General features: G+C 24.2%; 3 protein-coding genes across 4 annotated transcripts; 1 reads left to right on the forward strand and 2 right to left on the reverse strand.

The window, feature by feature from the left end:
• Nucleotides 1-95: 95 nt before the first annotated feature.
• LOC122509342 (farnesyl pyrophosphate synthase-like) lies at nt 96-4,067 on the forward strand. Of its 2 annotated transcripts, XM_043623329.1 has the most exons (7): nt 96-237; nt 332-494; nt 835-975; nt 1,118-1,321; nt 2,878-3,042; nt 3,126-3,338; nt 3,703-4,067. In XM_043623329.1, exons 1-7 carry the CDS (start codon nt 227-229, stop codon nt 3,901-3,903), a joined length of 1,098 nt encoding a protein of 365 aa, XP_043479264.1. In that variant the 5' UTR covers nt 96-226; the 3' UTR covers nt 3,904-4,067. The 2 variants fall into 2 exon arrangements, with proteins under 2 accessions (XP_043479264.1, XP_043479263.1); XM_043623328.1 differs by lacking the exon at nt 96-237 and having other exon boundaries at nt 247-494.
• On the reverse strand, nt 1,201-9,260 carry LOC122509343 (nucleolar protein 8-like). Its single transcript, XM_043623330.1, has 7 exons — nt 9,189-9,260; nt 8,939-9,091; nt 8,635-8,852; nt 4,949-5,199; nt 4,461-4,682; nt 4,087-4,250; nt 1,201-1,337 (listed from the first exon to the last, which is right to left on the reverse strand). The coding sequence occupies exons 1-6, from the start codon at nt 9,228-9,230 to the stop codon at nt 4,102-4,104; spliced, it is 1,035 nt and encodes a 344-aa protein (XP_043479265.1). The 5' UTR covers nt 9,231-9,260; the 3' UTR covers nt 1,201-1,337; nt 4,087-4,101.
• Nucleotides 9,261-9,712: 452 nt separating this feature from the next.
• Nucleotides 9,713-13,562, reverse strand: LOC122509341 (CDP-diacylglycerol--glycerol-3-phosphate 3-phosphatidyltransferase, mitochondrial). Its single transcript, XM_043623327.1, has 8 exons — nt 13,367-13,562; nt 12,793-12,988; nt 12,191-12,313; nt 11,832-12,109; nt 11,124-11,395; nt 10,793-11,029; nt 10,464-10,673; nt 9,713-10,022 (listed from the first exon to the last, which is right to left on the reverse strand). Exons 1-8 carry the CDS (start codon nt 13,399-13,401, stop codon nt 9,820-9,822), a joined length of 1,554 nt encoding a protein of 517 aa, XP_043479262.1. The 5' UTR covers nt 13,402-13,562; the 3' UTR covers nt 9,713-9,819.
• Nucleotides 13,563-13,859: the final 297 nt, after the last annotated feature.

Genomic DNA, 13,859 nt, shown 5'->3' on the forward strand with positions numbered 1-13,859 from the left:
TTTCAATACGAACAAAAAATGTAAAAAACATAAATTATGTATCTTTTGAAAGAATATTTATGCAATAAACCTTCTGTAGCAGAGGGACATCATGACCTTCTTCATTCTTATTATAATTTTAAAGTACTTTTGTCATAAAAGCAACTTCGACTTGACAAATATATTTAGTAGTTCTTTGGAATCTATCAGTTCGAGAGTACAATTTTTTTTCTCGTTTAAAAAAAAAATGAACGATAAGTACGATTATACTTGCAGATAATATGTTGTGTGCAATGTCAGCTCTAATTAGAAACCAAAAGAAAGTGTTGTATAATTATAAAACATTTTTCAGGTCAGTCAATATTCAAAAGGATTCTAATGCGCCTCAAATTACTTCGGTTATCAATAAAGATGAAAGTCGGGAATTAATGGCAATGTGGCCGGATGTAGTCAGAGATCTTACTAAAGACAGTCGTTTTGCAGATGCTCCTGATATCACCAAGTGGCTCGAAAAGGTATGTAACAAATACGAGAAATACCACAATATTATAATTACGAAAATAATTCCAGTTTTCTTAAAATTTCGAAAGTAATTTTAGTTGTTCTTAGAATTACGAAAGTAATTTTAGTTATTTTAGAATTACAAAAGTAATTTCAGTTATTTTAGAAATAAAAAAATAATTTCAGTTATTTTAAAAATAAAAAATTAATTTCCATCATTTTAGAAATAAAAAAATAATTTTAGTTATTTTACAATTTCTAAATAAGACAAAATTTCTTTTAATAAATAACATAATTTTCCAGAGAAATTCTAGTTGAATATAATTTCTAATTTAAATGGCATAAATTTTCTAGATGTTGCAATATAATGTTCCAAAGGGTAAGATGACTCGTGCTACAGATTTAGTTTATGCATATAAACAACTCGCTCCTCCTGATCAAGTAACCGATGGAAATATTCGTTTAGCACGAATTTTAGGATGGTGCAATGAAATGGTAACAATAAAAAAATTCTAATTTTGACAATGGAAATAAAATACTTTATGCATTATAAAGTACAGTAAAAAATAAAGGAAAAAAAAAAAATTTAATATAGCATCTAAAGTGTTACCTTATATTGAAATCTTTTTATTTATAGCTGCAAGCATTTTTCCTGATGGAGGATGATATTATGGATCATTCGAAAATTCGTCGAGGACAACCTTGTTGGTATCTTCACAACGATATCGGACTTGCAGCCGTTAATGATGGAATTTTAGTTGAGCAAATGATCTATCAACTTCTTCAAATTCATTTCCGAGAAAAATCTTGCTATCTCGATCTTGTTGATACATTTCACGAGGTAATTATCCGCTGAACTAAAAAAATTTTTTCAATTAATAGTTGATTTATTTAGTATTATAAAATAATTAATTAAAAAATTAATTATCAGAAATTTAATAGAACTTTTGTTTTTCGTTCTTAAAAATTCAAATTTTTAATAATTCAAAATTATTTACATTCTTATTTATTATTTACTTACTTATTCAGAGAATAAGTTTTTAAAAAAAATATTTTCACATGAAAAATTTAGAAATTATATTCTTTTCTTTTCTTGCTCTAGGAAAAAAACTATTCGACTCATTTGGTTTAAATTTTGTCTGAATATTTATATTAATTCTATATTTAATATTCATATGAATTTAAAAGAAGAAGGGCAAAATATGATAAGATTTGATAATCGCGGAGTAAACAATCGTACATTTTTCGAACATTATTAAGAGAAAAATACAGAGAATTCGATTTAAATTGTTCAAAATTTAATTTTACTTGCAAAATGAAAAATTTCAAAAAATAGTGGTCACCAAATTAATTAACTGATTAATTGATATTAATATTAATATCAATTAAAATTGAAAAATTACAAAAATTTTTCAAAATAATTGAATTTCGGCGAAGAATTTTATTAAAATCTTTAAAAATAATTCAAATTCTTTCGAGGAATTTAATCAAAATTATATGGAAATTAATTGAATTCTTTTAAAGAATTTAATGAAAATTTTTGAATATAATTAAATTCTAATAAATGAATTCTATATAAAATTTTTAAAATAATTCAATTCTATCAACAAATTTTATGAAAATTAAGTTTAAAATAATTGAATTACACTGAAAGAAATTTAATGAAAATGTCGGTGTAAATAATTAAATTCTTATAAATGAATTCTATAAAAAATTTCGAAAATAATTAAATTCTTTCGAGAAATTTTATTCAAATTGTATTGTAAATAATTGAATTCCTTCGAGGAATTTTATTATTTATGAAAATAATTGAATTCTTCCAAGAATTTTATTAAATGTTTTGAAAATAATTTAATCATCTCAAAGATGCTTATTAAAATTTTCGAAATTAATTAAATTGTCTGGAACTATTTTATTATAATTTTTAAAAATAATTGAATTTTTTCCAATAATTTTGTTAAAATTGTACAGAAAATAATTTAATTCCAGTGAAGGATTTTATTATTTATGAAAATAATTGAATTCTTGCAAAAAATTTTATTGTTAATAAAAATAATTTAATCCTTGCTAAAAATGTTATTATCTATGAAAATAATTGAATTCTTCCAAAGAATTTTACTATTTATGAAAATAGTGGAACTGTTTTTAGAAAAACATGAATAATAATAATAATAATAATAATAATAATAATAATAATAATAATAATAATAATAATAATAATAATAATAATAATAATAATAATAATAATTAGTTAAGAAGTGAATTATTTGGAATTTTGATTCTGAAATCATTCAAAAACTGAAATTGATATTTAAAAAAACAAAGATTTGAAATTTGCATAATTAAGAAACTCCTCGAGTATAATTATAGTAATTAATAGAAGTAAAATTTGTTTAGAATATCTATTTGACAGCAGTGGGACAATCATTGGATTTATTGTCAACGAATAATGGGAAGAAACCGAATTTAAATATTTTTACAATGGACCGATATAAGAGTATTATAAAATACAAAACTGCGTATTATACATGTGTTTTGCCAGTAGTATTAGCAATGCACCTCGTAAGTTTTTCCCATCTGAACAAAAAATTAGGAATTTTTTTTTTCTTAAATATTAATTCAAAACTAAATTTTCTACTTTACAGGCTGGAATTAAAGATAGTGAAAAGTTTAAACAAGCGACAAATATACTTTTGGAGATAGGAATATTCTTTCAAATTCAGGACGATTATTTAGATTCTTTCGGAGATTCAAGTGTCACGGGAAAAATTGGAACCGATGTTGAAGAAGGAAAATGTACCTGGTTAGTCGTTGTTGCCCTGGAACGAGTCACGCCGGCACAACGAAAAATTTTAGAGGTACTATTAATAATATTATTTTATCATAAATAAATAAAAAGAAAAACTTTAAAAACTAATTTTTAATATGAGGCTGAAGTCCGCAATGTTATTGAAAATGAAAAGGCAAAAATAATGCGAAGAATATATTTTATTTTTTAAGTAATTGCCCTTCAAGTATCAATTAATTTCTTCACCAGTGAAAATTTTTGAAAAATTGCACTTTAAAATTAGACATGAATTTAAATTGAAAAAGGTTCTGTTTCGATTTTTCCTTTTCAGAAAATGTTGTGAACTTCAAATTTTATCTAAAATTAAAATTTAATTTTGTAATTAAAGACCTTATTTTAAATTTAATTTAAAAAAAAAACCTTTTGAATTCTAGGAATGTTATGGCGAAAATGATTCGAAAAAAATCGCAAAAGTGAAAGATTTGTATAATGAATTGGGATTGCAAACAATTTACTCTGCTTATGAAGAAGAAAGTTATAATTTAATCAACACTCATATCAAACAAATGTCCTGCGGAATGCCTCGTGATTTATTTTTGACAATATTGCATAAATTTTATCGCAGAAATATGTAAAATCAACTTTCATGAATTTATTCATAAACGTTGATTCTAATTTTGTAAAAAAGAAATAGACCGAGGACTTATTCATATAAATGAAGTTTGGCAATATTACAAAATTTACTACCGTAAAATGACTATTTGAGCGAAAAAATTAAATAATAAATAAATTCGTTCAATTGTTTATAATTTATTTACCTTTCTATTGGAAGATTAGTACTTTTTCCTTAACCTTTTACGTTGTGTGGAATTCTTTTTCAAATTTGTTCGAATTCTCTTCCTTATAGTTTGCTTCAATTTTGGACGAAGGGTCTTCAAATTTTCACTGTGTTCTGATGGTTTCTTGAAAAATTCTTCACATTCTGAAATAGACGGTAATTTAAACAGTAAAATAATTTAATGATTAATCATTTTAAATTAATAACAAATAAAGTGAATAAAAAATAAAATAGATAAAAATAAAATCATTATTTTAAACAGTAAAATAATTTAATTATTAATTTTAAATCAATAACCTCATTAAAATCAACAGAAAGAAAATAGAAAATAGAATAGGAAATTTATTAATTTACCTTGAAATCGAGAATCGTCAATGATGAAAAAAAACCTATCAGTGCTACCAATGAAATTTGAAGATTCTATCTTTTCTGATTCAAATTTTCTTTCTGTTTTCTTTGAATCTTCAGTTACATCTTCATCATCAGAAGTGTCGTACTTGAAAGCCCTGCTTGAACTGAATCCAAATATTTTATTTTTTGAACTAGATTCACAAGATGTTTCAACTTTCTCGTTATCTGAAAAAAATATTAATTTTTTAGTCACTTTACGGTAGTAAATTTTTCATATTTTTAAATATTAAATTTAAGTTTTTAATTTTTACTCTAATGAGAAATTTTTGATAATATTTTTAATGAAAATTATTTCGTTTCTTTAAACGTTTAAAATTTGTGGATCATTAAAAAAGAATAATTAACGACGTTATTTATTAAATTAACTAATTTGTAATAAATAAATAAATAAATAAATAAACTAATAAAATGCACTATTTTGAAATTAATACCCGATTCTGGCGCTTCTTTTCCAAATGCTTGCAATAAACTAATTTTTTCCTCCTTTCCAAAAACTGATGTTAACAATTTCGAATCAGTAATCACATAAGAACGTTCTTTTGAAACTTCTGGCACTTCAGGTTTCTCGACAATTTCAATTTCTTTCTTTTTCTTCTTCTTGACTTTCTCTTTTTTCTCGGGTAAAATTTCATATTCCTGATGTTGTTCATCAGCGGGATCATATCTTATCATTCCTCCAATACTAAAAGCATTTTTTTATTTCACTTCAACTGAAGATATAACATATAATCATGTAAAAAAATATAAATATATATAAATCAAAATAGAATTTATTATTAAATTTAATTATTATTTTTATGAATTGTAAAATCCTCCACAAGAATTCAACTATTTTCATAAAAAAGAAAATTCTTCAAAGGAATTCAATTTTTTTATAAATAATAAAATGTTTCGGAGGAATTCAATTGTTTTCAATACAATTTAAATTCAATTATTTTCGACAATTATGATGAAATTCTTCGAAACAATTCAATTATTTTTATAAATTGTAAAATTCTTTGCAAGAATTCAATTATTTTTATGAATTGTAAAATTCTTGGCAAGAATTCAATTATTTTTGTAAATAATAAAATTCTTCTGAGAAATTCAATTATTTTCAATACAATTTTAATAAAATTTCTCTAACAGGTTCAATTATTTTTCAAAATTGTAATCAAATTTTTCTAAACAATTCAATTGTTCTCAAAAGTTTTTAAGAAAATTCTTTATAAAATTCAATTATATTTTAAAAATTTTTAATTAAAATTATTTTAAAAAATTTCATTATTTTTACAAAATTTAATGAAATTTTTCATAGAAATTTTAATTGAGCTCCCGCGGGCAATAACTCGATCTGCGCTTGAACTGAAAAATCCAAGCCAGTCAAGCCGTCAAAAAATGAAAAAAAATAAAAGTCGGAATTTTTAATTTTAAAACATACTACCGTATAGAACATAAAAATGCGCAACTTTTTTGTCTTTGAAATTTTTTTGTAGGACTTTTATTTTTAATAATAATGGAAAAAACTGAATTTTTTTTATTCTTCAATTTCAATGAATTTCAAAACATAAATCGACTTTTCTCAAACAAATCTGCATGAAATTAATTAAAAATTGATATACTTACGTATCAGGGTCTACTGAAGACGATAAAATGATTAAAACATTTTAAAAAATTAATTGTAAAATTATTTGTTAATGTAAATAAAGACCTGTCAGTAAATACGTTTTCTCAACTTTGAAGAGAAAAAGTATGCGGTGAACTTTCGAGTTGACAAAACTTCCAGTGAGACATTTGTTTATTAATGTGTCAAGAAGTTTTTTGGAAATTTTTATTTAAATCGAATGAAAAATAAACAAGATACATAATGTTAAAAAAAATATGCGTCGCGCGGCGTTTTGACATTTTGACGCGAAAGCTTTACGATAGGAGGAAATTATTGGTAACTATTGCTATTTTCTGTTGATTTATTTAAAAAATAATTTTATTATTAATATATCTGACTTTTTAAAATATATACATAACTTAAATTCTTTTGTTCTTAAAAATTTGTTAATACTGTTTGGTTTTTCAAACCAGATTAAAACATTAAATAATAAATAAAAGTGTTACATAGAGAAAACATACTCGATTCAAGTAAAAAAATAATTTTAATTGATTTTGTTTAATTTAAATTAGTTTGTAAGCTTAATCCTAATATATAGAAAATATCTACTGCTTTGATTCAAAAATAATATTTGTTTGAATAATTATGTTTAATTCAAATATATTTTTTGTTTTGGTTTAAACAAAAAATACCTACGTTTAAAAATTTTATGTTTGATTTAAACTTAAAAGTTGATTATAAATAATTTAAAATCAACCATAAATTAAATATATTATTTTTATAAATGAACCAAAAAATATGTTTGAATTAAACTTACATTTATTTGACTGTAAAGCAAAAATATTTTAAGTTTGATTTAAAAGAAATTTGATTGAATTAAATAAATTGTTTTCTCAGTGTATTCTTAATCTGATTGTTTTACTTTTTTGGTCGTTTTCTTGAAGCACCTTGCACACACTCTACTTCTAACATTATTTAAATTTTTTTTATTAATTTACAATTAATTTTCAATTTTAAAACACATGGACTATTAAAAAAACTTAACGACAGGAATAAAGTAAACTGTATTTTCTTCGAAAAAATACAAGGACCTGCTATGTTTAAATTAATGCACAGTATATAGTGCATCAAAACAATCTTAACCTTGGATTGAGTTAAAAGTTGGAAATAAGATTCAAAAAACGTAAAAAGCTGCCTATCATATATAAATGTATAGAATTGGTTTTATTTTAAATACAATACATGCATAAAATTATTTTTTAAATAAATCAACAGAAAGTAGCAATAGTTTCCAATAATTTCCTCCTATCGTAAAGCTTTCGCGTCAAAATGTCAAAACGCCGCGCGACGCATATTTTTTTAAACATTATGTATCTTGTTTATTTTTCATTCGATTTAAATAAAAATTTCCAAAAAACTTCTTGACATGTTAATAAACAAATGTCTCACTGGAAGTTTTGTCAACTCGAAAGTTCACCGCATACTTTTTCTCTTCAAAGTTGAGAAAACGTATTTACTGACAGGTCTTTATTTACATTAACAAATAATTTTACAATTAATTTTTTAAAATGTTTTAATCATTTTATCGTCTTCAGTAGACCCTGATACGTAAGTATATCAATTTTTAATTAATTTCATGCAGATTTGTTTGAGAAAAGTCGATTTATGTTTTGAAATTCATTGAAATTAAAGAATAAAAAAAATTCAGTTTTTTCCATTATTATTAAAAATAAAAGTCCTACAAAAAAATTTCAAAGACAAAAAAGTTGCGCATTTTTATGCTCTATACGGTAGTATGTTTTAAAATTAAAAATTCCGACTTTTATTTTTTTTCATTTTTTGACGGCTTGACTGGCTTGGATTTTTCAGTTCAAGCGCAGATCGAGTTATTGCCCGCGGGAGCTCAATTATTTACAAAATCTCTAATAAAATTATTTAAAAGAATTTAATTTTCTATGAATAATTTTAATATATGTAATTGAATAGGAAACTTATTTTAAATAAATAAAAATCTTGCCAAGAATTAAATTATTTTTAATACACTTTTAATTACATTTTCTCGAAAGAATCTAATTATTGAAAAAAATGTTGATAAAATTCTTCAAAACGAATACAATTATTTTCAAATGTTTTGATAAATAGTTTGCAACGTTTAAATGAACGATATTTCTTTACTTATTTTAATTTGCTTTTGTTTTGTATAAAGAAATTATTTTGTATATTACAGAAATTAATTCTTAACTAAGTAAATATTCAATTTTAACTATTTTTCTTTTTTAATATGAATATTTTTATGAATATGAAACTATTTTTCTTTTCTTATAGCAATTGTTAAAAAAATTTTCTTCATTTGAACGTTAAAAACTTTAGAAAAATTTATTTTTGATAAATTATAATTAATAATTAAATTAAAAAAAAATACAATATAAGTAATTGAATTAAAAAGAAAAATTAAAAGAAAATAAATTATAACTGACCTGTTTATTGTCAAATAAATAAAAAATGAAATAAGAATTGCAACATTTTTCGTACCTTTTTGCCTTTTTATCCTTTTCAGGACTCTTTTTAGCAGCTATTGGCTTTCCAAGAATACTTCCTAAAATTTCCAATTGCTTTGTTTTTTCATCGATATGTTCATCAATTTCCTCCTCTTCCTTCTGCTGATCATCCTCAATGTCTTCATCCTCCAAGAAACGCTCGTCCACAGCAAATCGTTCATCAGTTCCAATTGAGGATTGAAGTTTTGCCAACTTGATTTATTTGATAAACAACAGCAGCGAAAAAATTTAGTAGACAAAAATATAAAAATAGAGGCATTATAAATATTAAATTTTACCTTAGCTCTTGATTTGGATTTAAATTCACTGTCCTCTGGAAATACAAATTCCTCATCCTCTTCATCACTTTCTAGCAATAATTTTGGTTTTTTCGGCGCTTCAATTTCTCCCTCCTCATCGAATCTTAATCTTTTGCTTTTGGAAACAGTATCCTTGCAATGAAAGTACGTAATTTATTAAAATAACAACAATTAGAAAAATAAGAACTGAAATTAAAAATATTAGTAGTGATGGATATTTATTACTTACAGTTCCATCGAAATTTATTTCTTGTTTTGACGCAGACTTCATTTTTTGGCACTTTTTTCTTTATTTCTTCTTTTTCTTCTTCTACTTTATTTATTTTCTACTTCTTTTTCTTTTTCTCCTTTATTTATTTTTTTCTTCTTCTTCTACTTTATTTATTTTCTTCTTCTTTATTTATTTTTTTGGCATATTTCACTTTAGAGCGTTTAGCACGTGGTTGTCAATTTTCAGTTGAGGTTAGTTTGGAAACTTAAAACGTGGATCAGACGCAAATAATGAAGCTAAAGATTACTTCTAAAAATCCCCACTAAAGCGGAGCGCTTGCTTACCTACCCTTTTACTGAATTTCGTAGTGTTTTTTATAAAAAGTTTTTTTTTTTATAATAATAATCTAAATAATTTATAGAAAAAATGAAGAAAATTTTTTTACTAAAATTAAAAATATTAAACCTTATTGAGAAAATAAGTTTGTAAAATAATTACTACCTTTCAGTAATATTTACATCTTTTTTCAATATATTTTTTAATTGAGTTTTCTTTAATTATTAAATATGTACAATTATTCATTTCATTGATTTCATTAATTTAATTAAATTACGACTAATTAATTAAATTAATTAATTATGACTAGTAATTAAAAATAATATCGACATAGAAGAACGACAGCACGTACCCAAGCTGGAGGAATTCTATCATCCTGTCGAAATGATTTTGAATTCACCGGTGTCGCGAGCTGGAACAATCTCTCATATTCCCTTTGAAGTGAATTTTGTAATTTTTCATTTTTCGTGACAACTGCTATTTGAGTTTCAAGGTCTCTCATCACAGATCTGTAGCCTAAAAGTCAATTAGAAATTATTTTTTCGTAAAAGAAAATTAGTTTATTATTTATTTATTTATTTTCTCCGCATTGTCAGAGAATTAATAATAAAAATAAAATTTTTAATTATTATTCGGTATTTTTAATTGGATAATTATCGCCTAAGTGAAGTTCACAACTATAACCCAACGATTAGAAGAGAAAAGAAAAGTTTTTACGCAAAAAACATGAAGAAATATTGTTATAAAAAATTTTTTAGCCAAACATTTGAATGGAAAAATATTTTTTCTATTAAATCTATTATCTATTAAATTTTTTCTATAATTTTTATTAAATATAATCTTTATAAATTATTATAAACGTTGTGAACTTCAACAAAATGTAATTGTCTCAATAAAAGTTAGAAAATCATCATTTATTTGTCAATAATAGTCTGTTATTCAATTTGAGTAAAATACCGAAATTTGGTGAACCAATAAGTGTCAGAGAAGGTTTCTGTTGATTAGGTAACGTGTACCAAAGTCCCTTGGCGTGATACGTCCATCCCGGTCGTTGGAATTCCCATAAAGTTATTCTTTCCGCTTGTTGTAATTTTTCCGATAACTTGCAAAATTTTTCCTCGATTTTTGTATAAGCGGCAGGTATTCCGCCTGCCATTCCTTTGGCACCTTTTACAGAATTAAAGATTTTATTATATTACTTATTTAATTAATTTATTATTATTGAACTTTACGCAATTTACCAAATATTTAATAAAATAAATCGTAAATTATGTTTATATGTTTACCAAAGAAACCATTAGCTGTCGGATGTGCAGTGAGAAGATGACAAACAGCTCGACAATCGCCCAATAATGCGTTTCGATATTCGGTCGTTAAATTAAAATAGCCAGTCGCAAGTCTCAAGGTAGCACCAAACGGAGCAGTTTGTAAAAGTCGAAGTGTCACTTCACTGTCATGCCAAATATCCAACTGGCTCATTTGTATTAAAGGAAATATCCACGTGTCTGTCTCGAGACTTTCCGCTGAAACACCGAAAATTTGTTCCTTATTTTTTAAATTTAATATCTTTAATAAATAAATATAGTGTATTAAATAATTCACTGTATTAATAAATACCTTGCTTATTAATTTCCGACCGTTTCATTATTTCCGTTTGAAATAATGTACGAATTTTCCCAGCAGCAGATTCATTAAATTGCTTTGCCGGACTTTTCAGTGGATTACATTCCACGGAACAAGGAACTGCACTTCCATCTGGCATTAAACGAAAACTAAATTCTCCTACTTTCTCTATAAGTTCACTATAAAAATCGCAAAGTTCCTTGCAATCTTCAATCATGAAATATCTATCTTGTCTATTTGTAAAATAATCATTACTGAGATTGGCACTGAAATTCAAACAAAATTTCATTTTTAGTAAAATTCAATTTATATTGAATTAAATTCAATTAAAATTAAATTACGATACAGAAATTTTGAACGTTCGAATGAACGAAAAATTATTCACCAAAAATATTTTTTTAAATTAGGTACTGATTGTAATATTAAAAAATAAAAACCTAAATTTAACGTTTAGAAACTTTATAATTAATTTTGTTGATATATTTACAGAAAATTATTGTAATAAACTTTTAATTGAAAGAAGAAGTAAATAAATTCCGTTCAGAACTTTAGACATATTTTTAATTAAAATTCTATCTAAGTACAAAAATTTTTTTATGAGAACCCAAAAAAATGAATAAATTCCATTTCTTTGAATGAATGAATTTTTTTTTAAATTAATAATAATTTCCATGATTTACAATATGGATAATAAATACTAACCCGCTGATGATGAGAGTATCATCGAATAAATACAACTTCATATGCTGCAAACCAATCATTTCATTATAACGATCGGGCGTGACTCTTTTTAGAACTCCTCGAAGTTTCGGTGTGTGATAGAGAAAAACATTCCAGCAATTTTTCCACTTGCCATTCAAGGAGGATTGTAATAATTTGCGAGAATTTTGTTTGCCCCGCGAACCACGCATATAGTCTATTAATATACTTATTTTTACACTGCCATCATTTGCATCCAGAGTTTCTTCAATAGTGTCAATCTATATTGAAAAATAAATTTTTTTTTATCTACTGACCTAATTCTTATTTTAAAATACTGTATAATTTTTTTATCTACTCACCAGTTTGGTTTCCAATTTTCCATTTCCAATATACAAGGAAGATAGAACAATACGATTTTGGGCTGTTTTGCATTTTTCTAATAAAGTGGAATAAAATTCAGAAGGCTCCTCGATAATTGTGATCTGAAAAAATAATTACTCACTTTAGTACAAATACTAATTTTGACGTATTATTAATGGTTCATTTAGAAAGTTTATACATAATTATGTTCGTGGCGATTTTTTTTTTGGTAGTGACGAAAAATTATTGTAAGAAAATTTTAATTTGAAAAAAAGAGACAAATAAACTTCGTTCTTAGCACATTTTTAAGGAATTCAATTATTCTTACAAATAGTAACATTCTTCGGAAGAATTCAATTATTTTTATAAATAGTAAAATTCATTGCAGGAATTCAATTATTTTTACAAATAGTAAAATTCTTCGTTTAAAATTTCTGTAACGTAATTTAAATTTAATTGAATTTAATTGAATTTAAATTTAATTGTACTAAATAAAATTGTATTGTTTAAATTTCAGTGCCAATTTCAGTAATGATTATTTCAGAAGTAGACAAGATTAGGAGCATTATTATTATTAATAAGTGAAGAATTATAAAAATACCTTTGATCCATTCACAGGAAAACCTGGAGCCGCTTGATGGAGCCATGAAAGACTGCTTATTTCAAATTGCAAAGAATCCACTTCTGACAGTCGACAACGATCATCTAATACTGCCATTTGATCTTTAAACATATTACAATATGTGCTAATAAATCTCAAACTCTTTAAGTTCTCCAAACCTTTTGAATTCTGAAAACTAGACAATTCAATGTTATTTACCTCATTTTCCAACAAGTAAACATAGAGTAAAAAAATATTATAAAATAATATCTTCTCACATAATTAGAATGTGTCTGACAATTTTATTTTAGTTAAAATTATTACCAATATTTACCAGATAAATGATTGAGCAATCACAGTATAATAATAAATTATTATAAATATTAATATTACGATTATTATCAATTACTAATAATAATACATAATTTTGTAATAAATGAATTAATAATAAATAATGACACACAGTTTTGTAACAAATTATTAATTTGATAGTAATAAATAAATAATAAGAAATAAAATAAAAAACAATTTTGCATAAAGACAATTTTTGAGGTTATGTGTGACAAATATATACCTTTTGACAATTATACGAAATGATGTAGACGACATTCCCCATGTGTATGTAAAAAACACTTAGTACAACATAAAAACTTATAGGAAAGTAATTTTAATACGAAAAGTAAACAAAATTTTCTATAATTTAATAGTAAAAATTGATTTCAAAACGATGACAGTATGACACCGATGACACTTTCATCATAATATTTATTCCATATTTATTCCTATACTAACAAATAGCCAATAAGAACAATTCACTCTCAATAACGATTTTCCATTGGGCTTGAAAGTCACGTGACTTTTGAGCACGTGACTCCGAACACGTGTTTAAAGCTCAAATTCAAATGTCAAAAAAATAAATAAATAAATATTTTAAAGATTTCCTTTACAAGAGCGAAATTTGTCAAACTTTCTCATCTTTTTACATTTTTCGATAAAATAGTGAATTTTTGACTAAATATATTTATGGTAGAAATTAATTTCTGATATTCTCTAATTTCTTTCTCTTT

The sequence above is a fragment of the Leptopilina heterotoma genome, unplaced genomic scaffold (assembly GCF_015476425.1).
Source record: "Leptopilina heterotoma isolate Lh14 unplaced genomic scaffold, ASM1547642v1 Lhet_60, whole genome shotgun sequence".
Lineage (NCBI taxonomy): Eukaryota > Metazoa > Arthropoda > Insecta > Hymenoptera > Figitidae > Leptopilina > Leptopilina heterotoma.

Bases quoted from the DNA above. Each gene is read 5' to 3' on its own strand.
- LOC122509343 (XM_043623330.1), bottom strand. From the start codon at position 9,230: ATGAAGTCTGCGTCAAAACAAGAAATAAATTTCGATGGAACT. The intron at 9,092-9,188 runs GTAAGTAATAAA...TTTCATTGCAAG, and splicing joins AAATAAATTTCGATGGAACT to GATACTGTTTCCAAAAGCAA. The intron at 8,853-8,938 runs GTAAAATTTAAT...AAATAAATCAAG, and splicing joins AATCCAAATCAAGAGCTAAG to TTGGCAAAACTTCAATCCTC.
- LOC122509341 (XM_043623327.1), bottom strand. From the start codon at position 13,401: ATGTCGTCTACATCATTTCGTATAATTGTCAAAAG. The intron at 12,989-13,366 runs GTATATATTTGT...TGAATTGTCTAG, and splicing joins TTTCGTATAATTGTCAAAAG to TTTTCAGAATTCAAAAGGTT. The intron at 12,314-12,792 runs GTATTTTTATAA...TTATTTTTTCAG, and splicing joins TTCCTGTGAATGGATCAAAG to ATCACAATTATCGAGGAGCC.
- LOC122509342 (XM_043623328.1), top strand. From the start codon at position 261: ATGTTGTGTGCAATGTCAGCTCTAATTAGAAACCAAAAGAAAGTGTTG. The intron at 495-834 runs GTATGTAACAAA...TAAATTTTCTAG, and splicing joins TCACCAAGTGGCTCGAAAAG to ATGTTGCAATATAATGTTCC. The intron at 976-1,117 runs GTAACAATAAAA...TTTTATTTATAG, and splicing joins TAGGATGGTGCAATGAAATG to CTGCAAGCATTTTTCCTGAT.